General features: G+C 34.3%; 11 protein-coding genes across 11 annotated transcripts; 5 read left to right on the top strand and 6 right to left on the bottom strand.

The window, feature by feature from the left end:
- Nucleotides 1–70: 70 nt before the first annotated feature.
- Nucleotides 71–1,892, top strand: DFA_06643 (uncharacterized protein; the record flags this gene model as incomplete). The annotated part of the gene is made up of 2 exons (XM_004356816.1): nucleotides 71–1,274; nucleotides 1,300–1,892. The coding sequence occupies 2 exons, from the start codon at nucleotides 71–73 to the stop codon at nucleotides 1,890–1,892; spliced, it is 1,797 nt and encodes a 598-aa protein (XP_004356869.1).
- Nucleotides 1,893–2,383: 491 nt separating this feature from the next.
- On the bottom strand, nucleotides 2,384–4,322 carry DFA_06642 (uncharacterized protein; the record flags this gene model as incomplete). The annotated part of the gene is made up of 3 exons (XM_004356815.1): nucleotides 2,384–2,623; nucleotides 2,698–4,212; nucleotides 4,281–4,322. 3 exons carry the CDS (start codon nucleotides 4,320–4,322, stop codon nucleotides 2,384–2,386), a joined length of 1,797 nt encoding a protein of 598 aa, XP_004356868.1.
- Nucleotides 4,323–4,709: 387 nt separating this feature from the next.
- On the top strand, nucleotides 4,710–7,255 carry DFA_06641 (uncharacterized protein; the record flags this gene model as incomplete). Its single annotated transcript, XM_004356814.1, has 2 exons — nucleotides 4,710–5,282; nucleotides 5,369–7,255. The coding sequence occupies 2 exons, from the start codon at nucleotides 4,710–4,712 to the stop codon at nucleotides 7,253–7,255; spliced, it is 2,460 nt and encodes an 819-aa protein (XP_004356867.1).
- Nucleotides 7,256–7,968: 713 nt separating this feature from the next.
- rae1 (WD40 repeat-containing protein) lies at nucleotides 7,969–9,334 on the top strand (the record flags this gene model as incomplete). Its single annotated transcript, XM_004356813.1, has 5 exons — nucleotides 7,969–8,178; nucleotides 8,290–8,376; nucleotides 8,456–8,689; nucleotides 8,787–8,908; nucleotides 8,998–9,334. 5 exons carry the CDS (start codon nucleotides 7,969–7,971, stop codon nucleotides 9,332–9,334), a joined length of 990 nt encoding a protein of 329 aa, XP_004356866.1.
- An 83-nt stretch (nucleotides 9,335–9,417) lies between these two features.
- On the bottom strand, nucleotides 9,418–14,040 carry DFA_06639 (uncharacterized protein; the record flags this gene model as incomplete). The annotated part of the gene is made up of 2 exons (XM_004356812.1): nucleotides 9,418–13,022; nucleotides 13,113–14,040. 2 exons carry the CDS (start codon nucleotides 14,038–14,040, stop codon nucleotides 9,418–9,420), a joined length of 4,533 nt encoding a protein of 1,510 aa, XP_004356865.1.
- Nucleotides 14,041–14,244: 204 nt separating this feature from the next.
- On the bottom strand, nucleotides 14,245–15,215 carry DFA_06638 (uncharacterized protein; the record flags this gene model as incomplete). The annotated part of the gene is made up of 5 exons (XM_004356811.1): nucleotides 14,245–14,295; nucleotides 14,364–14,383; nucleotides 14,566–14,800; nucleotides 14,893–15,069; nucleotides 15,147–15,215. 5 exons carry the CDS (start codon nucleotides 15,213–15,215, stop codon nucleotides 14,245–14,247), a joined length of 552 nt encoding a protein of 183 aa, XP_004356864.1.
- Nucleotides 15,216–15,289: 74 nt separating this feature from the next.
- Nucleotides 15,290–15,559, bottom strand: DFA_06637 (uncharacterized protein; the record flags this gene model as incomplete). Its single annotated transcript, XM_004356810.1, has 1 exon — nucleotides 15,290–15,559. One exon carries the CDS (start codon nucleotides 15,557–15,559, stop codon nucleotides 15,290–15,292), a length of 270 nt encoding a protein of 89 aa, XP_004356863.1.
- Nucleotides 15,560–15,957: 398 nt separating this feature from the next.
- ireA (putative protein serine/threonine kinase) lies at nucleotides 15,958–20,655 on the top strand (the record flags this gene model as incomplete). Its single annotated transcript, XM_004356809.1, is given in 9 exon segments — nucleotides 15,958–16,367; nucleotides 16,519–16,654; nucleotides 16,743–16,987; nucleotides 17,068–17,156; nucleotides 17,534–17,654; nucleotides 17,756–18,505; nucleotides 18,794–19,105; nucleotides 19,125–20,108; nucleotides 20,193–20,655. The coding sequence occupies 9 exon segments, from the start codon at nucleotides 15,958–15,960 to the stop codon at nucleotides 20,653–20,655; spliced, it is 3,510 nt and encodes a 1,169-aa protein (XP_004356862.1).
- Nucleotides 20,656–21,016: 361 nt separating this feature from the next.
- DFA_06635 (uncharacterized protein) lies at nucleotides 21,017–23,097 on the top strand (the record flags this gene model as incomplete). The annotated part of the gene is made up of 2 exons (XM_004356808.1): nucleotides 21,017–21,793; nucleotides 21,877–23,097. The coding sequence occupies 2 exons, from the start codon at nucleotides 21,017–21,019 to the stop codon at nucleotides 23,095–23,097; spliced, it is 1,998 nt and encodes a 665-aa protein (XP_004356861.1).
- Nucleotides 23,098–23,711: 614 nt separating this feature from the next.
- On the bottom strand, nucleotides 23,712–25,097 carry gpaI (G-protein subunit alpha 9; the record flags this gene model as incomplete). Its single annotated transcript, XM_004356807.1, has 5 exons — nucleotides 23,712–23,890; nucleotides 23,976–24,388; nucleotides 24,475–24,626; nucleotides 24,723–24,904; nucleotides 24,992–25,097. 5 exons carry the CDS (start codon nucleotides 25,095–25,097, stop codon nucleotides 23,712–23,714), a joined length of 1,032 nt encoding a protein of 343 aa, XP_004356860.1.
- A 1,211-nt stretch (nucleotides 25,098–26,308) lies between these two features.
- On the bottom strand, nucleotides 26,309–27,192 carry DFA_06633 (uncharacterized protein; the record flags this gene model as incomplete). Its single annotated transcript, XM_004356806.1, has 3 exons — nucleotides 26,309–26,517; nucleotides 26,611–26,664; nucleotides 26,886–27,192. The coding sequence occupies 3 exons, from the start codon at nucleotides 27,190–27,192 to the stop codon at nucleotides 26,309–26,311; spliced, it is 570 nt and encodes a 189-aa protein (XP_004356859.1).
- Between the last annotated feature and the right edge of the window lie 156 nt (nucleotides 27,193–27,348).

The following is a 27,348-nucleotide window of genomic DNA, read 5'->3' as shown; positions in this document are numbered from 1 at the left end:
TTACATTACAAAAGAAAAAAGAAAAGAGAGAGAGAGAGAGAGAGGAAACAAAAAAAAAAGAAAAGAACAAATGAATCAACCAAATTTTATGTTACCATCAACAATGGGAATGTACTTTCCAAATGCAATGGGAGGATATCATCCCCAGTTACCAAATATCATGGAGATGGGTAATCTACAAGTCAATACAGGTGGTTCAATCACTCCACCGATTGCATCACCATCTTCATCACCTGCAACCATATCAAATTCATTGCCACCTTTGATGCATCAATCACAGACTCAATTTCAACAGCAACAACAGGCACAACAAAATCTTCACTATGGCACAAGTTCGCCATTACACAATGGCAACGGCGGAACGACAATCAACACTATATTGCAATCGATTCAACAAGGTGTCCAATCATCAGATAGTATAACATCACCACTCTTTGGTGCAGAGGTTCAAGGTGATGGATCATCTCTTTTAACACCATCACCATCGATAGATGAGGCAGCCGCTGCAGGATCACCAAAGGTAAAGCCAAAGAAAAGTAAATCATCTGCTTCACCATCACAACAACAACAGTCACAACAAACCACCCCAACCGTACAACCATTGTCAGGTTCTACTGCCTCATCTACTGCACTAGCTCCTACCACCAGTGGAACTACTGCATCATCATCATCGTCGTCATCATCATCGTCTAAAAAGAGTAGTTCCAAACAACAAGCACCACCAACCATATGTACACCACTAGAAGGCTCACTCAATTCATTGACCAAAGAGCAACTAGTTACTCTTTGTGTAAATTTCTTCCACAATCTCCACCCCGAACACCAATCAGAGTTTGAAAATATCATGCCACCACCCGATCTCAAAGAGATTATGGACGAGTTGGATAGCCTACAAAAGGCATACAACAAACTCTTTCCCAACAACAAGTTTGTTTTTGACAACAACTCCTATACACGTGTAAAGAGTGGTTTGGCTTCATTCAAAAAGACATTGGTCGAGAATGGAGAGGATTTTAAAGAAAAGAATGCTTGGTCTACCTTGTTGCAATACGTCATTCAAGCACTTCCCTATGCTTTGAGAATGCCCCAATGGGAGGAGGAAAAGAACAATGCATCGAGAATAGCTGCCCTCTCAAAAATGGATCAATTTGGTAAATCTGCCATCAAAGGACTACTTCAAAACGACTTGCCACTCGAAAAGTGGGAGAAGCATCTCTCTTCTCTGCAACCCCACGCTCAATATCTACAAACTACCATCGAAGAGCTCAACAAATGTATAGACAAACGTAAAAAAGAAAGATGCCAAGACAGAGAAAACAACCAAAAAGAGAAAGACTACGACCAAACAAGAAAGAAGTCCACCAAATAATAGCATCAACAATCAACAACAAAATGGTGGTGGTGGTGGAATGCACATGTTGGTTCATCAAAACGAACAATTACAGCAACAACAATCACTACAAGCACAACAGGCTCAACAGGCTCAACAACAAGTTCAACAAGCACAACAACAGGCACAACAACAAGCCCAACAACAAGCTCAACAAGCACAGCAACAACAACAACAACAACAGGTGCAACAAGTTCAACAACAACAATCAATACAACAAGTTCAACAACATCACCATCATCAACAACAACAACAACACCACCATCAATTACAACAACAACAACATCACCAACAATTGCAACATCATCAACAACAACACCACCATCAACAACAACATCATCCACAACAACACCACTCACAACAACACCATCCACAACAACATCATCCACAACAACAACAACAACAACATCCTCAACACTCCCAAACACATCATCATTATGATCCAAGAATGGCTCACATTCAAGGTGATAGAACTTACTACATGTATAGTGATGGAAATTAATTTCCAATCAACAACAATTATTGTCAATCTCTTTCCCCTCTTCCCCCTCCTGTGTCATATATAAATTAATACGCCGCGAACAATTCTTTACTAATCAACTCCTCCCCCACCATATTTATTCAATCTTCTTCATTCAATTTTAACAATAACAAATAGTAATAATAATAATTAATAATAATAATAATAATAATAAATAATAATGATGATAAAGACAAATATTGGTTTCATATAATCCAAAGAGCCAAACCAACAAAACAAACAAAACAAAACAAAACCTATCAATCAAAATCCCAGATATTAATATTTTTTTTATGTCGTCACCCCTAATCCAGAATAACTATACATTTATAAATACAAATCCCCAACCTCCCAAAACACAATCACATAAAAACGATATTATGTAAATATTAAATAAAAATGGACCCTTTATTTTTTTAAAACGAGAGGAAAACAAAATCAATGGACCAACAAATTATTATTTATTATATAATTTAAAGTGATAATCGCAACTTTACAATCCAATTATTTACAGAGCTTTTTACATTTGTTTCTTGGGCCTTTTTCTCTTTTGAGGAAGAACCAAGTTTGGTGGTTTGCAAATTAATCAAATTGCTTTGTGATGAGGTCTCTTGAATTAATTTATCAAGTGAATCGAAATTTAATTTAGTCTCTAAAATGGCAATTAATTTATCCCTTTCTGATTCATTTGGTTTAATTTCGAGGGTATTGTTCTAAAAAAATAATATATCAACAACAATTTTTTGTAAGTTTTGTGGTCGGGTCAATTAATATAATAATAATTTACCTTTAATACAGATTCTGTTAAATAAAGTAATCTAGATGCATGATAACAATGTTTTCTTATACAATTGAAAATATCTTCATTGTCATTGTCATTATTTTTGTTTGATGATAATAAAGATTTTGATTTGGCAATTTGACCTTGAGCTACACCCCAACAATGTTGAATAAAGTTGGCAGTGAGATAGTTGATATTTTTCAATCTTAGATCATCCCATACCTGGCTTGAACAATAATCTACCTTTTCATTGTAAAACTGTTCTACAGCACGATGATTTCCTTGTGATAGTAGGTTTAAAAAGTATGATACTTCAAATAATTGAATACCAGTGACGTATGTATCTCTTGTCGTTGATGATGCATCTGTATTATTGGTGGTGGGTGATGATGTAATGTCAAGTCTGTCTATTGGTTGGTACAATGAGAATTGTGTGTCTGTCTTTGTTGCATACACTGCAATCCAATCTTGATCATTCTTTTTGACACCATGAAGAGTACTACCCGATCTACCAACATAAAGAATATTATAATCAGTGATGTTGTTGTTGACCATAATTTCATTACATTTGTCAATCACTGTTTCAAATTGTTTGTCAAACCCAACCAACTTTAGTTGATCTTCATTATAGTATTCACTACTAGTAGTGGTGGTAGATGATTTAAATTGGTTGATAGTTGACCTTCTACAATTTATAATCCAGTTGTTTAGAGCCATTTTGTCTCCAACCATTGGAATATTGTGTGGATTGGTCGATTTCATTTCGTCGATACTTTTATACACTTGTTCGTAGAGGTTGTTGACTTGATCCATTGATTCTTGAACACTTATTTTACCCATTCTAATATTCATAATGTAGTCTCTGTGTTGACCTTGAAGATAAACTAGTGGATCATCACCATTTAGCATTCTCACTGTTTCATGTAGTAATCTAATGGTATGATACAACTTTTTACTTGGAGAGTGATTGTTACTTAGACCATCATTATTCTTTTCTTTTCTTTCTTCTGTTGATCCTTTTGATGGTGTAAATGTAGAAGTTGAAGATGATGATGATGATGAAGTTGGAGAAGAGGAAGAAGGGGTAGTGACTCTAGAAGTCTTTTCATTTTGAGCCTTTTTAGCATCACCTAGTTGAGATTTACTATAGCTTACATAATGACTAATGACCAATTGTGAAATGAATGAATGTCTGATGGATCGTAGTTGTTCCCATTTTTGAGAGATATAACAATTTCTCTCAGTGAATAGAGGTTCCACCAATTTTGGATTACCTTTGAGCAAGAGTTCACAAAACTTTGATAGTTCGTACAAGACAAAGTCTTCTGGTTGATGACCATCGATAAGGGCAGCATGTGGTGACAGTGTAAGTGACAGCAATTGATCGGCATCTAATTCGTAGACACCAAAGTAATCATTGTCACTAGTTTCTACATTCAAATTAAAACTATGACTTCCAACTTGACAAAAGAATAGTAACTGTGCTTTAACCTTTTTTTCTTTTAATAAATCTTCACCCAACTATAGTAGAAAAGATAAATAAGATAATGTTGGTTGAGAGACCCTGTATTTTTGTTTCTTCTACTTACCTTTTTAAAGTGTTGACTATTATTATTGTTTGTATTCTCCATGTTGTTGTTGTTGTTGTTGTTGTTGTTGTTGTTGTTGTTGTTGTTGTTGTTGTTGTTTATCTATATATATTTATAGATAGATATATTAATATTTTAATAAAATGATCAACAAAGAAGATGATGATTTTTTAATAAAACCTGTGATGTTTGATTTCTCAGAATGGATAATAAATCGATGGTTTGGGTGTTTGAGAAAAAAAAGGAAACGAGGAAATGTATGAACAATCAATTGTCATCCATAATCATGATTATCTATCTATCTATCTCATAATAATAATAATAATAATTAATTTTAAAGAATAAATTTTTAAAAGTTTGGTTTTGTAAAGACATTGCCGAAAATCTGATCTATTCGTTTGTGTGAAATTCAGAGATATATAGATAAATATGTCTACTCAAACGAGATGTTTATCTTTAATAGTACGATCATCGTTCAATTATCCACATTCATCTTTGATCATTGCTACCTCCTCGTCTACTTGTAGGAATGTACTCAAACCTAATACTATATATAATAGCAGCAACAGCAGCAACAACAACAACAACAACAACAACACATTTCAACCTCGTTTGAATAAGCAATTGATTTCAACAACATCAACTTTTCTATCATCTTTATCATCATCATCATCATCGAGTACATTTTCCTCTCTATCTGCATCGATTCGACAATATAGTAGTAGAACAACTTTATCCAAAAAATTAGACTTTTCAAAGAACAACGATAAAGACGAAGATGAAGATACTGATGCTGATGATGAACTTGTCAATGCTAATCAACAACAACAACAACAACAACCAAGAGATATAACAAATCAAAACCAATTCTTTCACTGGAATAGAATAACAAAGAAAAAGCATTTGGATGAAAGAATATGGAAATCTATAAAACAACAACTATGGTACAATCCAACTGAAATTCAATCTGAAATCATTCCAATCATGCTTGATAATAGAAATGTATGTAGTTTAAAGTAAAGGTAACCTTTACAGTAAACAAACTCTAATCAATAACTCTCTCTCTCTCTCTCTCTCTCTATATTTAGGTATTAGCATCAAGTCAAACAGGTAGTGGAAAGACAGCATCCTATTTAATACCAATATTACAAATCATATCAAATATAAAGAAAAAAATTGATCAAGATATTTTAAATCCTCCAAAAGAAGAAGAGGAACAAGATGAATCATTAAATCAAAAAGAAGATGTACAAGAAGAGGAAGAAGAAGAAGAAGAAGAAGAAAAAGAAAAAGAAAAAGAAAAAGAAAAGAAATGGAGTCACCAAGATAAATATGGAGTTAAACCTCGATTAATTGGTATACCAGATATTGGAATTAATAATTATGGTACATTGGAAAAAGGAAAGGATCCATTAGCACTAATTTTAGTGCCAAGCAAAGATTTGGCCGTACAAGTAACAAGAGATATGGATCAATTGAATAGATTTATGGCACTAAAGGTTGTTTCTATTATTGGTGGTGTCGGTGAGCATACACAACGTGAATCACTTGGACGTGGTTGCGATGTTTTAATAGCTACTCCTGGTCGTCTTTTGGTACTTTTGGAGAGCGGTGCAGTGTCACTCTCCAAGGTACATATAACTGTGGTCGATGAATTTGACAAACTTTTCAACATGGGATTCTTCCCAGATACCAAACAAATATTCAAAGACTATCTACCAAGAATCGCAAATAGATCAAGACCAATGGGAATGCAAACATCACTCATATCTGCAACCATTGTACACGAAAAGTATGATGATCTCATCACAAGATTTGCACCAAATCATATCATGGTCAATTTAAATCAAGAACTAAAGGCACCAGATCAAGTTAGACAACATTTTTACCAAGTTTCCTATCGAAAAAAGAGAGCACTTTTGATGTACTTTTTCAGAAGATCACCTGCCTCCAAGACATCACTTAGAGGTAGAAAGGTATTGGTATTTGCTCGTACACAACAACGTGTGGAAAATCTCAAACAATCATTTATGGAGAAGAAAATTGGTGTCGTTGCCATTCACGCAGATATGAGCATGGCGGCACGTAACAATGCTTTGATTTCATTCAAAGAGGATGACGATCTCAAGGTTTTGGTTTGTACCGACGTAATGACAAGAGGTATTCATATTGACTGTTTGGATGCAGTAGTTAATTTTGACGTTCCACATGTCTCTGAAGATTATCTTCACAGAATTGGTCGTGCAGGCAGACTTGGACGTCAAGGGTTTTCATTGACCTTTGTTTCACGAGAGAGTTTGGTATTTGAAGTTGGAAAGCGTACTGTTGGTCTCAATGAAGGTCATCTTTTGACAAACATTGAAAGACTAATGGGTAAACAGGTACTCATCTCTAAAGTTCCAGGTCCTTGGACAGAAGACGATATACAAGGTAGTACTGATGGTAGTGATATTACAATCAGAGTATCAGAAGAAGATGGTAGAGAAGAGGATTTCGATGAATACGATTATCAAGCAAGAGAGGAGGAGGAAGAAGAAGAAACTCGACCAAAAAGAAAACAAGAAAGTGAAAAGCCAAGGTCCATAGTCGATAGAGAATATAAAAAGAGTGGAGTCAAAGAGAAAAAGGCAGTGACTGATATGTTGTTGAAACAAAAAGTATTGGAATCATTTAGAGGACCTCCAACCAGAGATGGACTTCCTCGTGTCAGATTCAATCCCAATGCTAAACTCAAGAATAGAAGAATGTCAAAGGTAATAGTCGATAGAAAGGGAGAGATACATGACCTACCACCAATCACTGATTTCGAAAGCGGCCGATACGAATCGGTTGTCCAAGAATTTGACAGAAAGAGAGCATCGAAAAGAGGAGTTGGTCTCAAGGAAAAGAATATCAAGGTTTTCACACCATCAAAGATTATGACCAAGAGACAAGAGAACAAGTTGAAAGATTTGGAAACAAAAAAAGATAAATAATAAAAAAATTAAAGGTTTCTCGACTTTTTCTTTGAAGTATGAAATTAGAGACTAATTTATTTTTCGTGACACATTGCGATGATGCAAAAGTTCGATTGGTGATGATCATCATCATCGTTTTTAAACACTACTCAAAGAGAAAAGAAAAGAAATACATAAAAGAAAGAAAGAGAAAATGAACCCAATGCATATTATTTTATTTGTAATGCTATCAATTGGTTTTGTCTTGGCTGACGGTAAGAGGAGAAACAAAAAAAACATCATCATTATTTGATAGAGTGTAGTCACTAACAACAAATCAATTTCATCTACCTTTATAACACACAATATTAGGATCATCAAGTAGTTATAACTTTTTAACAAACAGCATTATTGTATCTATTATAGTTGGTATCACCGGATCACTTGCACAAAAATTGGCACCAAAATTTGTCTTTTCTTTACTTCCTTATCACTCTGTTTCATGTTAGACGCGTTGAAACAAACCAAACTAAACCAAACAATAAAGATTGATACTAGATATTTGTATACATCAAATGTTCATTAATATACAAAAAAGTTACAACATTGATTGTCGAAATTTTTTTGAACTTTCATTTGCTCCAGCATTTATAAATTGTAATAGGTGATCATCATCATTCATTCGTTTAAATATTATATATATATATTTTTAATTTCAAATAATCAATTATTCAAGATAACAAATACAAGATATGTTTGGTGCACCAAAAGACATTGAATTACCACAACCTCCAACAGATGGAGTTTCATGTCTCAAGTTTGCTCCAAAGGGAAGCTTTATAGCTGCAGGTTCTTGGGATAAGAATGTTAGATGTTGGGAAGTTCTCCCAAAGCAATCCTCTGCAGTAGGAAAGGCTATGATCAATAATGAAGCTCATGTACTTTGTACTGATTGGAGTAGCGTAAGTAGAATTCTGCAATGCAATCGCGATTGAGGAGCACAACTCTGACCTTTTTTTTGTTCTCATTACTTATCTCTTTTGTTCTTCTTTAATCCCTACTACCTCTTTTAGGATTGCACTAAAATATATGTTGGAGGAACAGATTCAAAGGTTAAATGTTGGAATTTAGCTACCAATCAACTCACTCAAGTAGCACAGGTATGATGACATATATATATATATGTATAGTTTATTCTTTATCATTACTTTTACTAAAACATCTTTCTTGTCTTTTTAGCATGGAGCACCTGTAAAAGAAGTATTTTGGATCGAAGAATCACAAGTAATGGTCACAGGTAGTTGGGACAAAACACTAAAATATTGGGATATGAGAATGCAAACTCCTATACTCACTGTGGATTTGCCCGAGCGTGTATATGCTTTGGATGTTTTACATCCTCTTTTGGTTGTAGCTACAGCTGATAGAAAGGTTATAATTTATGATTTAAATAAGCCAGGTACAGAGTTTAAGGTTTGTATCATCATGATGGATGGAATCATCAACCATCACCACCAACAGAACTGTTTGTAAACCAACTAACTAAATTTATTGTTAATTTTCTTTTTAGAGAATGGAATCACCACTTAAACATCAAACAAGATCGATTGCATGTTTTTCAGATAGAAATGGTTTTGCATTGGGATCAATTGAAGGAAGAGTAGCAATTCAATCATTTAGCGAAAAAACAGAGTAGGTACACCAAATTATGATTAATTTCATGTGATCCAATTTTATATGATTATATTGCTAACAGTAGTTATCACCACACCTTTTTAAAGAGAGACATTTACATTCAAGTGTCATCGTGAAAATGATATATTGGCATATCCAGTAAATAGTATTTCATTTGCTCATCCATTTGGCACATTTGCAACGGCTGGATCTGATGGAACCTTTAACTTTTGGGACAAGGAAACGAAAAATAGATTGAAACAATTCCCCAAGTGCCCAACATCCATTTCCTGTGCCACTTTTAGTCCAGATGCTACAATGTACGCATATGCAGTTTCATATGATTGGTGCAAAGGTGCTGATCATGTTCCCAATCTTCCAAATAATATTCATTGTCATGTAGTTCCTGAATCTGAAATTAAAGGAAAAGGAAAAAGAAGATAATCAATTAAAAAAAAAAAAAAGTAAACCAATATATATTGGATGTTATAGTTATTATTATAGTATAAATTTATTTCTCACATATTTTATGGTTTGACATCAGTTGGTTTTGGACTGGTAGTAGCAGTGTTGGTAGTAGTAGTTGTTGTTGTTGTGGGAGCTTTTACAACATATGTTGATTGTTGTGGTTGTGTTTGTTGGTATTTACCCTTTTTTGTGTTGTCTCCTCCCCTTGGAGCTCCATCTTTCTTTTGGTCTCTGTTGTATTTCTTTTCATTATTTTTTTCAGATGATTTATCCCTATTATCTTTGTTAAATTTTTGATTTTTTTGTTGTTGTTGTGGAGGAGATTTATCTTTTCCTTCTTTTGGAGAAACAGATAAAGATGGAGGAGTGGTGGGCACTGCTGGTACTGATTGGGGAGACACAGCTGTGGCCAATGGGTTAGGGGCGGCAACAGGCAATGGAGGGGTTTGGGCAGAAGTCACTCGATTCCACAATGCATTTTTTTCTCCCCATGCATTGGTTGGTTGCTTTGTTGGTGGATCAACGGTTGCTGGTTGGGTTGTTGGAGCTGCATTGATTGGTTGTTGTGGTTGTTGTTGTTGTGAAATTTGATCATTTTGTTTTACATTTCCGCTATTATTCGATTTCCAGTGTTTCTCGCTATCAGCTTTGCTTTGTTGTTGTTGTTGTTTTGGTTGGTATTGTTGTTGTTGTGGTCTTGGCTGATATTGTTGTTGTTGTGGTTGTTGTAGTTGTTGTTGTTGTTGAGACTTTTGACCTCTAGTCTGTTGATTGGGTTGATCAATTGGCAGAGGCAATGGAAGTGGGGTGGGGACAAATGGGGTAGAGGGTAAAGATGTTGACGATGGGATTGGGGTAGATGAAGGAGATTCTCTAGGGACGTATTTCTTTTCACTACCACCTCGTTTTTCCTTTTTATATGATTGATCATCTTGGGACTTGTTTAAAGAGGATGAGGAATCCTTTTTCCACTCTCTTGATCTACTTCTAGGGATTTGATCTCTGTGTTGTGGAGATGGTTGGGAAATACCGACAGGAGATGGGATATTTCCAGCAGTGTTTAACGGCAATGGCAAAGGATTAGGGGCTTGTGGTGTTTGATCATGGTTAGATTCTTGTTCCAATGGAATTGGATCTTTTCTGACAAATTCCTCTTTGCTTTTTTCCCTTTCTCTTCTAAATTTACCTCCACTTTCATTGAGTGGACCACGTTGGTTAGTGTTATTATTGTACTTCTTGTCAGACGATCCCATAGTTCTATCTCTTTTTTCTTTTTGGAAAGAATCACTTCTTTTAATACTATTACCACCTTGTTGTTGTTGTTGTTGCTGCTGGTTATTATTATTATTAATATTATTATTATTATTATTATTATTGTATCTATCATTTCTCGATTTCTTTGATTTATCTACAGTTGACTTTTCAACACTTCCTTCCAAAGGAGTTGTTGGTGTCTCGTTCGATGATAGTGACGATGTTGAAGATGATAATTCATTCTTTGCTAAAGGAGTTGTAGTGGAAGTGTTGGAGGTGGAGGTGGTGGCGACAGTTGATGATTGAGAAGGTGATGGCAAAGGTGTTGGTAATACTACAGATTGTGGTGGCGGTACTAGTGTCTCTACATTTGTTTTATCTTGTGTCTTTTTACATTGATCGTCCTCTGATGTGGTGGGCAGCTCGATATTTTTTAAAGATTTTTCTTTGGTTAGAATGGCCTTTGGATAATTTTGGTCTCTTTGTTGTGGAGCGGCCGATTGCTGTTGGTGAGCATGTCTATCGTGATAGTTTGGTGGGTGCAACTGATATCCGGGAGATGGGCCACGTGGAGCGTATGGAGCAGGACCTGTTCCTCTTTGCTTATTTCGATCAGAATCGAGTGGAGCTGGGTATTGTACATTTTCTCGGTCTCCATCTTTGTGATCAAAGTTATCACCACTTCTTTCATATCTGTTACTATTTACATTACGTTGATGATGTTGTTGTTGGTGGTGATGTTGCTGTTGCTGTTGGTGGAAATCATTTCCTCTATCATGAACTCCTTGGGGATGTCTGTGCGAATCGGGTTGAGGAGCATGGTGCTGATCTCTATGTCCTCCATGAATTGGTGCCAAAGGTTGTGGATAGTACTCTTGATCTCGGTGAGAAGAACGATGATATGGTTGGGGAGCGTTTCTATTATCGGGATACGAATTTCTTTGATGTTGTTGATTATATTGGATGCCTCTATTATCATGTTGTTGTTGTTGATGATGGTGATCTCTTGGGCTACGATCTCCTCTTGGATGATACTCATGATCTTTTGGTAGTGGCAATGGAAGAGGAGGGGCAGATGCATTTCCAATAGGTCTTTCAAATGATGATCTATTATTATTATTATTATTATTATTATTATTAATGTCAACTCTTTCCTTTGAATCACGATTTTTGTCCTTTTCTACTCCAATAGATGTAGGAGAAGTCATGATGTGGTTATTTGAATGTAATTGATCTCCTCTCAATTCTCTACCATCTCTGTGTTCGCCTCTAAAGTCTCTAGAGTCGTTTCTATCTCTTGAAAATCTGTTCTCATCATGACGCTCTCCTCTTTCATGACTATGACGACGACCGTCTTCATAGTGACGATCTTCATAGTGGTAACGATCGTGTTCATATCCATCTCTTCTGTTATTATATTGATAAGGATAGCCACCTCGGCCACCCCCACCTCTAGAGTCCATTCTTTGTATTGATGGTGGTGGTTGTTGTTGTTGTGCTCCACCTCTTCTATTATCTCGATTATAACTATCTCTTCTTTCTCTTGATTCTCGCTCGCGCTCCAATCTTTCACGTTCACGCTCACGTTCACGTTGTTCTTTTTCTTCACGCTCCAATCTTTCACGTTCAAGCTCGCGTTCTCGTTCTTGTTCCAAACGTACTCTCTCCTTTTCTTCATTTTCCTTTTGTTCGAGTTGCTTTAATTTGTTCAAAGCACGCTCCTTTGCCAATCGATCTTCCTCTGCTTTTTGATCCATTTTGAGACGAAGTCTTTCTACTTCGGCATGTTTTCTTTCGTTCTCTTTGAGATCCCATTCGTCCTTTAATCTTTTTCGTTCATCTTCACGTTTCTTTTTATCTTCCTCGGATCGTTTGCGATCGTCTTCGGCTCTTTGCAATTCCTCTTGTCGACGCTTTTCTCTGTCTTCCTCTTCCTGAACAATACGTTGTCTTTCTTGTTCCTCGCGAAGCTCTCTTTCTTGAATTTCTCTCTCCTCGTCTTCAATTCTCTGTCTCTCTCGCTCCTCTTCTAATCTCTTTAATTCCTTTTCACGTTCCTTTGCCTGTGCTATATTTTCATCGATAAAAACCAATGGTTTGGAGTAATCCATTGGATCTTCATCGTTGGCCCAGTCGGAATTGGCAAGAGAAAACATATCTTTTTTAAGGTTAAGAGGAGAAGAGCTACTGGTTGTTGTGGTAGTAGTTGTGGTTGTGGTGGTTGTGGTGGTTGTAAGAGTGGCACTATTTGATACAGATGTTGGGTTGGCAGAAGAGGAAGAGGAAGAAGTTGGTGTATTTGATGATGATGATGGTGATGTCATCACATTTGCCGCCAAATTGGATTTGTTTCCCAAAGGTGAAGAATATATTTTACCACTTTGAGATTTTAATGTCGTTTCTTCATTTTCTATTAGAATTGTTATAAAAAAAAAAAAGAGAGAGAGAGAGAGTTGATATTAGTAGTGTGATGAAAGAGCTCATATGGTGATGTACTTACTGTTGGTAGTGTGCAATAAGGTTGTGCTTCTGGTTGTACTACTTTCTTTTTTCATATACATAAAAGGACTATCTGAATCATATGTTGTAGTTGTTGTAGATGATGATGATGATGGTGATGGAGGAGTTGATGGTGGTTGTGATGTTGTTGTTGTTGTTGTTGATGGAGGTTGAGTATCTTCATGAGAAGGTGCTGGTAAAAGGGATGATGATGTTGAAAGATTCGGGCTTGTAGATCCACTGATGGATTGGGCAATGATTGATGCCACTGTGGGGATTGAAGTGGTTGGTGATATTTGCTGTTGCTGGCTACTATTGGTAGAAGCCGTCGTGGTTATTGCCGATGTTGTTGATAAAGATGATGAAAAATTTAAAGGATTACTATTCACAGAGGTAGTTGGTGTTGTTGTATTGTTGTTGTTGCTAAAATTACTATTCGAGGACAATGAAAGAGGATTTACTGCTCCACTCATGGTTGATGAGGCCGATGATATGGTTGTACTGGTAGTAGTAGTTGGTAATGGTGGTGGTGGTGAACCAGAAGCTGCTGTAGTACCCATTGTTGTTGACGATAAAGGTGTCGGTGTCTTGACGATTGCACCTCCCCATACCGACATAACAGAAGGTGCCTGACGTTCATCGTGCCCACTTTCACTGCGCTCACTTGGCAAATTAATAGGCTGAAACTTTGGTGCTCCTCTCACAGAGGTCGTCGGAGGTGTCGACGAAGACGATGGAAGTGTCGCCGGTTTATGTGGTCGTCCCATCATATTTTTTGAATTGTTATTATGGTTGTTGCTGCTGCTTATTGTTGTGGTTGTTGTTGTAGTTGTAGTTATAGTTTTTAATATACCAATTGAAGATGAATTTTGTTGTTGTTGTTGTTGTTGTTGCTGTTGATTATTACTCGATTGTAATGATGGTTTCATTTAGAAATATCTGTATTCATCATCATGATATGTAAAAAAAGGTTATGTATGTTAGCATGGGTTGTTCACAGTATAGGGTCGATTGATGATTGATTGATTGATTGATCGATGTCAAATAGGATGTGTAGAGAGAGAGATGATGATCCTTGAATAGCATTAATGTACACCTTTAACTGATGAATCTATCTTGTGCAGCACCTGTTTTCATGCAGCAGAAATACTGATTTGGTGTTGATCATCATCATCATACTCTTTCTGATTTGAAATATATCAACTCTTTATCGATCATCATCATCATTATCATTATTATAAAGACAACCTACCATAACGGATAGCCCTGAACCTTCAAAATAAAATAAATAATTATAAATAAAATGGTAATCAAATATTTAAAGGCATGTGTGGTTTTTTTTTTTTTTTTTTTTTTTTTTTTTTTTTGCAAACTGATTTTATTTTGGATTCATTTGTTCCAAGTTTCATATATTTTTAATATATCTTTCATCAATTAATGAACTTCAATTTTACGTTGGTACTTGTTATTAGAGTCTCTGTCTTTTGGCAATTTGTAAACAGATTCTGGATGATTGGTAACCAATGAACAGTATCGTGATACTGCAAAAAAGTAATCTGATAATCTATTGATAAATTTGGGTGCCGTCTCGTCGATGGCTGACTCTCTTAATAATGGTGACATATCTCTCTCTGTTCTTCTACAAACTGCTCTACAAATATGGAATTGTGATGATTCTAATCCTCCTCCCTTTTTGTTGTTGTTGTTGTTGTTGTATAAATAATAATAATAATTATTATTAGTAAGTAGTCTTTTCTTTTTTTTTTCTAGTGGTGACATACAGGTAAAATAAAATTCTTCAAGGGTGCCAAGTATTTATCCATTTCGTCGATAGCCAACTCTATCTTTTCTACATGAGTTTCACTAAATTCTGTTCTAGCTAAATGCATTGAAGATGATGATCCTTCGGTTCTTGGTGTTGCAATGTGTGATCCTAAATCAAACAATAAACATTGAATCTTTAATAAAAAAAAAAATAGAATTATTATTATTATTATTTATGATTGAGTATATTTAAATATAACAATTTACGTACCTCTTCAAGTTCTGGTATCTTTTCTATTAATCTCTTATTCTTTTTCAATTTACAATATTCAACAGCCATTCTATTAAGTAGTAGGTAGGATTAAGGATATTGATGTCAATAATCATGATTATAATGATAATATATCATTGTTTTTATACGCACCCAATATGAGCAGACAATTCATCCAATGAACCCAATACATTAAATACAGTATCATCTTTTGGTCTTCTTTCACCATTAAAAAGACTACTAGTACCTTTATCACCAGTCTTTGTATAGATCTTTATCTTTTTAATATCAGATGACACTGGTGTGATATCTAACTCTTCTTGTCCTTCTTGTTCTGACAGATCCCTTTGTTGACTATCATCATTTTGAGATTCATCATTAGTAGCAGTAGTTGTTGAATACCAGTTTCCCATTCTTGAATGACTTAATTCTTTTGTACAAGTTGTTAATTGCGTAGAAGTGTAACAATTGACAATATTTCTTGTTATTGTTGTTGTTGTTGTTGTGCTATTGATGTTGTTTGTTGCGCTCCTCTTTGAAGTTAACAATACTAAAGAAGATGATTTAAAGCAATTTCGTATTAGAAACATCTAGATGTCTCAAAAATTATATTTATATATTAAATTTTGAACTTCAAGAGCTTCCTTTGTTGGAGACAAGATAATATTAAAAAAAAAAAAAAAACCTAAAAAATGATTTTGGTGAATCATCATAAGACAATAGTAGTTTTAATATTAGAATAGATAAGTAATAGATAGATAGATAGATAGATAGAAGATCAGTTGTAATATTAAGAAGAAGAAGAAGAAAGATGGGAGATATATTATTTGAAGCAAAGAATTATTATTACTTGGGCAATTATCAAGGAGCAATCAATGAAGTAAACAAGAGATACAAGCAAATTAAAAACGATCAACAAAAGTTGGAAGCAGATGCATTCCTCTACAGAAGTTATATTGCTCAAGAGAATTACTCTCTAGTATTGTCAGAGTTGAAAGAAGGCAACAATGATATTACACTTCAATCAATTCGTTACTTTGCTCAATATCTTTCAAACAACAACAACAACAAAGAACAAGTTTTAAACTCTATTAAACAGATTGAAAACCAACTCAACAATACTACACCAATTGCCCAACTTTTAATTGCTTCTATTCACTATGAACAACAAAACTTTGAAGAGACACTACGTATTTTACATAAAACTGATAATCTTGAATGGTATTTATCAATCAATCAATCAATCAATCAATCAATCAATCAATCAATCAATCAATCAATCAATCAATCAATCAATCATTCCTTACAAATCAAACTCTAAATGTCTAATCTAAACTAACAACTATCGATATATATATATAAAATATTGTAGTATGTCATTATTGGTTCAAAGTTATTTGAAAATCGATAGATTGGATTTGGCAGAGAAGCAATACAGTCAAATGAAACAGATTGATGTTGATGCCACACCATCATTATTTTCAAATGCATTAATATTGATCACTCAAGTAACTATCTCTATCCCAACTATATAGTTTAATCCACACAACTAGTAACCAATTAATTCATTACTTATTTTCTTTTTCCAAAAAATAGGGAGATGATAAAGTAAAGGAAGCATTGGCAATCTATGAAGAATTGTCAGAGAAATATGGAACAACATCATTATTACTAAACTCTCGTGCAGTTTGTGAATTAATGTTAAAGAGATTCGAAAAGGCTGAACAAACATTATTACAATCGATTGAAAAGAATTCAAAGGATCCAGCAACCATTTCAAACCTTATCACTTGTTACATTCACATGAAGAAACCAATCGATATTATCAATCGTTATCAAAGGTAAACTTATTCCATTTCAAATCCTTTGATTTACCAATGGTAGAATCACTAACATTCCTGTCTTTTTTTCTATTTTCCAGTCAACTCAAATCATCTTCACCAAACTATTTATGGTTAGAACAATTAAACCATGCAGACAGTACCTTTGATAGATGTAAATCAAGATTCGGTTAATAATTTGATCAAGATTTGATTAAAGAAAATCGTTGACCAAATAATATTATTATTAATAATAATAAAAAAATAGTTTTGTTGTTGTTCTGAAATTGAGCAATTTTTGCTGACTCACCTCTTTCTGAACAAAACAAAGAAGGGCAATATAAGTGCGCATTTAAATTATTTATTATTATTTATTATTAGAAGAAGAAGAAGAATACATTATCTTTTATATATATATATAGTTTGATATTGGTTTCTCGAGATATAAACCAATATAAATCAACCTTGTACATAAATTATATATCTCAACCCCATCAAAGGGTCTCTTTACAATGAAGAACAAGTCATATTATTCCTTGATATTACTCTTTATTATAATATCAACAGTATTTATAGATGTCATTAAATGTCAGCAACAACAACAACAACAACAGCAACAGCAAAGGAATGTAAACAACAATAACAATAATCAAAAAAAGAAAGGTTCAAGCTCTATACCAACCGATTTGTATGTAATCAACCTCAACTGAGCAGCTGACAGTATCTATGCTATGCTATGCTATTCTATACTATACTGATCAAATTCACTAATTGATCTTTTATTTTTAGAGATTTAATTGTTAGTACAATGGATGGGAGTATATATTCTTTCAAATATGACAATGGAATGTTAAATTGGATTATAGATGAAGGACACTCTCTCTATTCAACATCTCAAACATTTAATCAACAACAACAACCACAACAACAACAACAACAGCGAGTAGACAATGATAGTGATAATGATAACGATTTCTTTGATCAATCAAGTGATAATGATATTGTTACATCGTCGTCATATGACGTTATCTCTACCACCACTACCACAAACCAAAATAATAATAATAATCAACAACTATACATACCAAATATAGATGGAAGTGGTGAATTTTATATTTATTCAAAAGACAGTGGCATACAAAAGCTTCCCTATTCATTGTTTGATATTGTAAACTCTTCACCATTTCAACAAAGTTCTGTCGACGATCAAGATACTCTATTTGTTGGAAGTAAAGCAACCACTGTTATGGTAGTCGATGCTACCACTGGAAAGCTACTAAAGACTCTAAGACACAATGGTGAATGGGAAGGATGCTCGAGCATGAGTGGCGTATGTGACGACTCTGGTGCCAACAGCGACAATCAAGATGGAAAAAATAATGTATTGATATTTGTAAGATCAGATTACAAAGTCATTGCTATAGATCCAACAACTGGTGTAGAAAAATGGAACATATCAATTGGAGAGTACAAACCATTCCACCAATCTGTAAAAAGAGTAAATCAACAACAAGAAACAGAGTCAACATCAACGAAAAAGTTTGAACTAAAAGGAACGATTCAGGTCTATCCAATGAACTCTCTATATAAACTCTTTGTTAAAAAGAGTAGTGTGTTGTCATCAAACTCTTATTGGGAATCAATACTTCCATCTCCACCACTATCTATATACGCCTTTTCAAAATCACAAAATATATTGGAACCACTCGAATTTACTAGAATATTGTCTGCCGACAATCCATTTGCACCTTTTATATCGGCTGGTACCAACAACGACAATTCAGGACTAGTACCCTCTGGTTGGATGCCTACCTTTATTTTTGATAGTTATGATGGACACTTTTACATTACATCAAACGATAAAAACCAAAGAACCGATAACGGTGGACAAGATCCCTTGGCAATTGGTGATGGTAGCGAAGATAATGGCACAAGAGTTATTAGTGACAACGATAATCATACGCAAAACAACCAAAATAATCAACAAGACAACCAAAACGCATTCATTAAACTGATTACAGATAATTATCAGGTAAACACATTATTATTGATACTGTTGGCAAGTGCCACTTTTATAACAAAGTCTTTGATTTGGAGGCCCAAAAAAAGGAAAACCAAACAAGACACCATCAACTCCAAGTAAAAAAAAAAACAAAAGAAAACAACAACAACAACAACATCAACATCAAATTGAGGTGGAACAAGAGGAAGAAGAAAAAGAGGAAAAGGAAAAGGAAGAGATTCAAGAAATGCTAGAGGAAGAATTGGTAACAAGTACAACAACAACCAATATTCAACAACTGGAATATAGCACAAGAATTATATTAGAAAATGGAAATGTAAAGATTGGTAAACTTACAATGTCTAATAATGTTTTGGGAACTGGAAGTTGTGGCACTGTGGTGTATGAAGGTTTTTTAGAGGGCAGAAAAGTAGCCATCAAGAGAATGCTTAAACAATTTATTAAATTTGCCGATAGGGAAGTTTCCCTATTACTGCACTCTGATGAACATTTAAATGTCGTTAGATACCACGCCAAAGAAGAAGATAGCGAATTTATATATTTGGCACTATCTTATTGTACAAAAAGTTTGGATCAAGCAATAGAAGAAAATTTAACCTCTAAAGGTGTTACAGGAGGTAAACCACCACCACCACCACATTCGCAACAACCAACAGGAAAATCAACCCAACAACAAAAGATAATCATTACAGATTTAATGAAAAGGATGATAATGGATTTATTATCGGGATTGAGTCATTTACACTCTCTAAATATTATTCATCGTGATATTAAACCTCAAAATATCCTCATTGATCCAAACAATCGTGTAAAGATATCAGATATGGGACTAGGAAAGGCTTTGGACAAGGACGATCATTCTTTGACGTTTGCCAGTGACAGCTACGGTTGGCAACCTGCAGAGTATTTAAATGGTAGCAACAAAAGTACGAAAAAAGTAGACATTTTTTCAATGGGATGTGTCATTTACTACTTGGTCACTGGCAGTAATCCATTTGGAGGACGTTTCAATCGTGAAAAGAATGTATTAAAAAATAAGTATGACATTGAAGCAATTGAACATCTTGGTGAACTTCATCATTTAGTTTCATCAATGATACAATTTGAACCAGATAAAAGGTAACTATTCTATTACTAGTAAATACGAATATATTTATATATATATATATTAATATTAATAATTAATATTTCATCTACCTTTAGACCAACGATATTAGAATGTGAATCACATCCATTCTTTTGGAATTCACACAAACAATTATCATTTTTGGTGGCAGCATCTGATTATTTAGAATTTGAAAAACCATCTAGTCCATTGGTAACCGATCTAGATCTACTTATCGACCAAGTATTACAGAATAGAGATACTGAATGGTGGGGTCTCTTGGATCAATTATTCATCGATAATATAGGTCGTTACAGAAAATACAATGGTAAAAGTGTTCGAGATCTTCTCAGAGTCATTAGAAACAAATTTAACCACTATAGAGACCTTCCACAAGACGTACAACAATGTCTTGGTGATTTACCAGATGGTTTCCTCGACTACTTTAAAACAAGATTCCCTCGTTTGATCATGTCTACCTATTTATTTATCGAAAAACATCTAAAGAATGAACCCTACTTTAAACAATTTTATGTTGATCCAACAACCATTATCAAATAAATTTAATTAAAAAAAAAAAATTTTAATTTAAAAAATGAAGAAGAATTTTTCACTGGGGGGGGGCATGAACATCATCACATCAAAAAAAAGCTTTTTTGTGTTGTTGAACAATAACAATAATAATAATAAAAAAGAGATAACAACAAAAGAAGAGAATAACAGTTTCTTTTGAAGGAAATAACAATTAAAAAAGATAACAATACAAATAACAACTATTGATAGAAAAAAATAAAATTATATAGAAAAAATCATAACTTTTAATATCATCAACAAAGAAACTTTTTATAATAACAATAATAAATAAATAATAACAATAAATCATTCTTCTTCTTCTTCTTCTTCTCTCTTCTTCTTTTAAACAATGAACACCAATAATAACAACAACAACAACAACAACAATATAAATAATAACAATGGAGGTGGTAATGGAAGAGATGGAGGATATCAATATGGCCGATTTCACATGAGGGGCACAAAGAGATATGGTCCAAGAGGTGGAGGACAACACACTGGTGGTCATATAGATCAATCACAACAACCCCAACAACAACAACAATCATCTGCCCCTTTTCAACAACAACAACACCCAATGATGGATGATATTGTCCAACAACAATCATATTTTAACTCACAACCATTGCAACAACAACAACAACTGCAACCACAACAACTACAACAACATCAACATCAACAACCACAACATCAACAACAACAACAACATCAACAACCACAACAACAACAACAACAGCCATTACAACAACAATCATCATCTGGAAAACCATTTAGAGGTGGATTCCAATCAAACTACAGTCCAAGAGGAGGTCCCTCTGGAAATCGTGGCTCAAACCGTGGAGGAAGAGGCAGTCGTGGCGGATTCAGAGGTGGCTATAGAGGTGGATCCTCGTCGTCTTCTTCTTATTTCCCACACTTTGGCGGAAAAATGTTAAAGACCTTTGTCAACATTCCAACATTTAGTGGAGGTGCAATCATTGGAGTCAAAGGATCATTGTGGGGTCTTATCAACAAGGCCACCAATGCCAGACTCAAAATCTTCAAAACAACTGCTGTCATTAAATGTCCAGACGCTCAACAATTGGAAAGAGCCAAAGAAATTGTTTTAAAGTTGAAAAACACTTCTGTAAGTTGTTCCAACCCATTTAATAATATTTATTACTCTTCTTAATAATCTATTTTATTTTTATTTATTTTTTACTTACTTAGGCCAAATACTTATCATTGGTAGATTACAAGGGAGATCAAAGATTAAAGTTTGTTCACCAACCAAACTATGCTGTCGTCTTGTTTGAAAACAAGGCATCCCAAGCATCGTCGTCATCGTCGTCATCATCATCATCATCGACTAGTACCACCTCTACGACAGAGGACAATATCGATATCCAAGAGATTGTGAGAACACATGAACCACAATTTGTTGGACGTTTCAATGAGATTTTTAGTACACTATCTATAGAAAAGACAAACAATATTCCATTTGTCGATGTCAAGGCAGGCAAGATTTGGTTCCTCAACAGCAATGAAATTCCATCACCAGCAATGACGGCAGACAAATACGAGCTTCTCACAGAGTCACTCGATTCTGTCTTTCAAAACAGTACATGCATCTCAGAGTCATTTGTACACACTCACAACCTTTTCAAGGAAAAGAAGCCATACGTTCTTGTAACTCTTCTCGACACTGACACTCTTGATATTCTCACCATCAAATGTTTCGAAGAAAAGGTAGTTTCACCTTCCTCACCATCGAATAGTGCCAACTCTGCAACATCAAACTCGTCTTCTTCTGCCACCTCATCAACTAGTACCGCCGCTGCTGCAGGCAGTCCATCTAGTTCTGTTGAATACAGATTTGTGAACCCAACCCTCTACAAACAAACACACCACATCAATGCCAAGGTACTCCTTCCACAACTCAGCAAACAAGGACACTTTGATTTGAGAATTTCGATCGACACCCTTTCAAAGGCACCACTTGAATCACACCCACACAGTGACAGATTGAAGCAATTCCTCTCTTCTATTCACATCTTTAAAAACTCCAACGGCAACAACACCTACCAAATCCCAGACTCGAATCTCTTTATCGTCGAATCACTCATCATCCAAAAGGTATCAATCTATCGCAACAACCAAAAGACATTGCAGTTCCACCTTCTCGAAGACAATGTCACTCGTTTGACCACTTCTGCCCCAGAGTACAACAGACCTGCCACCTCTATCTTGTGCACTTCACCTGCCTTGTATGATATGTTCAAATCAAAGAATTGGAACAACGAACAAGTGTTGGATGAAATTAAAAATGTCTCCAAGAATGTAAGAATCCTTATTTCCCAACTCGACGTCAAACAAGCCACTCCTCCACAAACTGGCGATACTGAAGGAAATATTCACCAAGAGAATGACCAAGATTCTGATGAAGAATAAATCATAAAAAAAACAAACACTCTAGAGAACAACAAGAAAGAAAAAAAACAAAAAAAAAAAAAAAAAGATATAACTTTTAGTCTATCCAATCATAAATAAATAATCCATCATACAAAATTAAATTAGATTTTCTTTTTTCTTTTCTTTTTTCTTTTCTTTTTTTTAACTAAACAAAATTTAAAGGATAAAGTTTATTTATGGGTGTAATTATGTTTGTTTTGGTATAATGGTACAATGATTGGTGTTGGCAATGGGAGATTATTATTTTGATGAATCGGTTTGTTAGTTCAAAATATTGGTTCGTTTGTGTGATTATTAGTTGTAAAGTATTACTGATTGATTATGATGGTTTTGTTGTTGGTTTATGATTACTTATTATTATTGACCAAAAAATAATTGTAATTATGGTGGTTATATTATTATTATTATATCAAAGAAATTCAATCAAATGATTGTTTCCATGTTTTTGTTTGTTTTGATGGTTATTGGGAATGAAAAAAAAAAAAAGATGGACAATGTTCCACCAGTTTAACGAAGATTGTGAATTTTGTAATGAAAAAGGCGAGCGTATATCCAAATACAAAGATATTTTTGGTTGTTGTTGTTGTTGTTGTTTAAAAGTGAATTTTAAGAATTTGGTTGATAATAGTTCTACGAACAGCATCAAAAACCACACTAATATTTTCAGTATCGGTAGCCGTAGTGACATGTGCAACTACAGTCATACTTGGTGGAACCATTTGGAGATATTTACCTCTAATAAATTCTAAACCTCTTTCATAATCGAGTCCACCTATAAAATAATAAAAAAAAATAAAAAAAAAGTAGGTTAGTGTTTGATCGTTGTTGAGGTTTAATATTTTATCACGATTACATACCAGAGTAATCTGGGAAATAGTTTGCCAAAGAATCTTTGACAACCTTTTCTCTGAAAAGATCATTCTTGTTTAAGAAAAGAACAAAAGAAGTACCCTTGAAATATGGATTACCAATGATTTCCTTCCATAATTTTAATGAATCCTCCATACGATTGGTGGCTCCATCTTCGACGAGGTTCATATTGTAGTCTCCGAGTGCAACACAGAAAATAATGGTTTTGACATCCTCAAAGTAATGCATCCATTTTCTACGTTCATTCTTTTGACCACCAACATCCAAAAGTCTGAATCTAACCTGTTCAACGGTAAAGACTGTCTCTTTCATACCAGTAGTTCTTTGTCTGCACTTTAAAATATCTTCTTGTGTTGGAATATAACCATCGGCTGAGATTCTTTCAACTGAATCTAAACAACTAATTAAATGAAATGAAAATTGTGTGTTAATACATTTATATAGATATATATATTATGCTTGGGTTTTTTTCTTTTCTCTACATACTATTGAGCTACTTCCAATAAATTAAATTCGTTTCTCTTTTCATATAATTGTTGGATTCCAGCATCTTTCCAAATGGCAACAACAGACTTTACCATATGATCTTCTAATGGTAATTCATATGGATTGATATCTTTAAAGTATTCTATTTCTTTCTATAGATTGTTTAAATAAATAATAGATATAAAATAAATTAGTCAAATTTTGTTGTTTTGAAATGATAGCTTTCTCTTTTTTTTTGTTATACATACAACTAGTTCTGGAGCTACTTGAATATCATAATTTTCTAGGTTTCTTGCCAAAAGTTGAACACATTGCAAGACATTACTTTGCATAATATCACTATAGTTTTTGACTTCATCATTTGAGAAACCACGTGTATGAATATAACGCATTTGTTTTGCTATTGTTGATTTACCAGAATCACCAGCACCTGTATGTTTTTTGATATTTAATATTGGAAAAAAAAAAAAAAAGGTTAGGAAAAAGATGTCAATGTTGAAATCAAATGTTTACATACCTAAAAGCAATATTTTGATTTCTCTATCCATCGACTTTTTCTCATTGGCAAGATCCTTGTCAATGGCTAAACTTGACTTTGACATTATACTTCCTCCGCAACCCATTTTTCTAATAACTCTTTATAATAATAATAATAATAATAATTACAATTGAAATTTGTTCTAAATATATTTAATTTGTGTGTATCTAAAGATTTGAATAAAAATACTGTTAGTAAAAGAAAAATAAACGTCGACGATGAATGGATGGGAAGAGGAAAATGTAGGTACACAAAAATATTTGGTGGTTACCTTGGCCAAGGTGTTCTCGAGATTAAAAAAAATCGATAATGTGGAAGATCAACAACTGGTGGTTTTAAAAAAAAAACAAATGAAATGAAATGAAGTTGCAAGCTACTAATGATTATTTATAGGATGGTGATAGTGAAGAGATTAAAAAGTTGTGGATGGTAAAAACTATCGACTACCAACTACTTTCTTTTTCTTTTTTTTGTGGGGGGTGTTTTTTTTTTTTTGATTGCAAAGAAAATGGGTGTTAAAAGTAGTAGTCGTCGACTTGTGACTCGAGTTGTAGCTTTTTCTTCTTCTCACCTTTGCTAAAGATATTGAAATGATGATGCTGTTGATGATGAAAAAAGTAGTTTGTGTTTGCCGATTTTTTTATCGACCAGATTCTTTTGACTCGAAAAAAAAAAATCTTTGTGGTTATATGAATTAATTTGATTTTGGTAATATGGTATTAGAACAGTGGTGGTGCTGTGGGTCATTGTATATGGGTGCCTCCCACATACGAAATGCGGCCGGCACTTTAACAAAAAAAGTTAAAAAGGAAAATGTGCGTTGTGTGTTTGTCAAAAAAGTATACTTTGGGGCTTGCTTCATATTATTAGCTTTGATCTTTTGGGAACAACTGCAAACAATACCCCAGAGACTCTTGTTTGTAGGTTTATCAACTCCTCTTTTTCTCATAAACCCAAAACAACATGTCTATGAGAAAAATAATAAAATAAAAAAAAAAAAAAAAAAAAGTAAATCTATCGATTTGTTTATCTATCTATCTATCTTATCGCGATCGTGTTAAATTATAAGAAAGGAAGAATAATCGATGTGTTCTTCTTGTGTCAATTAAAAAATGATACCACAATGTTGTTGATGATGATAAATGATGATAAAGGTGGTGATGAAATAACTACTCTGTATGTTTGTTTGTCTATCTCTTTAGGAAATAATAAACAGTCTATTATTTTTTTTGTTTGAGGAGAAAATTGCCGAATGATCAAACAATGAGTCTAAAGAATGACACCAACCAAAACAAATCAAAGAGAAAATGTGTTGTCACTCTTTGCTAACCTCCTCTTTTGCCAACTTTCTCCAAAGTTGTCCTCCTTTGCGGTACCCAAGGACAATGGCCCTTGTTTTTTTTGGCTCAAAAGAAAACCGAAATATTGTTGTTTTTTCGTCGATCTTAACGAGCGTTTGCTAGATATTTTTTCAATGCTTTCATCCAATTTTCGAGCTCTAAAACCTTAAGGTTGTAGTAGATTCCAGAACGATAACGACCTACTATTAGGGTGGGGTGCACCGCGTATATTTTTCATGAGTCAAAATCAGATCCAACGATACTTTTGATCCAATGGAGAACATTTTCTTAATTTGGTGACATGACGAATAACTAATAATTAATAATTAATGCGTATTCAGGTGTGAATATTTAAGAATTCTTGTTCAAGTCTATGTAAAATATGGATTATATGATACTCAATTAAAAAGGAATAAAGCCATGTCAAGTAGGAGTAATCACTACTATAACAATAGTAGTAATTAAAATGTATAGGTTTAAAGGAAAAAATATTCTTTATTTGAATGAATACTCTTAATCGAAGAGACCCATACCCATATCGTCATCAGACTCTTCCTTCTTTTCTTCAACCTTCTTGGCAGCTGGCTTGGCAGCAGCGGCGGCGGCTGGAGCAGCAGCAGCTGGGGCAGCGGCAGCAGCTGGAGCAGCAGAACCAATCTTGGCCTTACCGGTGGCAATGAGGGCAGCGACGTCCTTGCCGGCGAGTTCCTTGACGACAGCATCAACACGAGCAGCGTCGACTTCAACACCAACAGAGGTCAAGACCTTGGTGACATCAGCAGCGGATGGGGAAGCATTACCTCCGAGAGTGCATAATAAGTAAGCTGAAATGTATTTCATTCTGTTGATGAGTGAGAGTGAGTGAAGAAATGGGTAGTAGAAGGAGAGAGTGGGTTAATAACTTATGATAAAAGAAGATAGTCAAGTTTTATAGACATACTTGATCGGTTTCTGGGTGGCCTAAGACTAGTGAGATAGTAAAGGAGTAGTAACTTT

Source organism: Cavenderia fasciculata (genome assembly GCF_000203815.1).
Source record: "Cavenderia fasciculata unplaced genomic scaffold Scf_EJPB12P01AWP9W-5, whole genome shotgun sequence".
NCBI lineage: Eukaryota > Evosea > Eumycetozoa > Acytosteliales > Cavenderiaceae > Cavenderia > Cavenderia fasciculata.
This window is presented reverse-complemented; position numbering and strand designations above follow the sequence as displayed.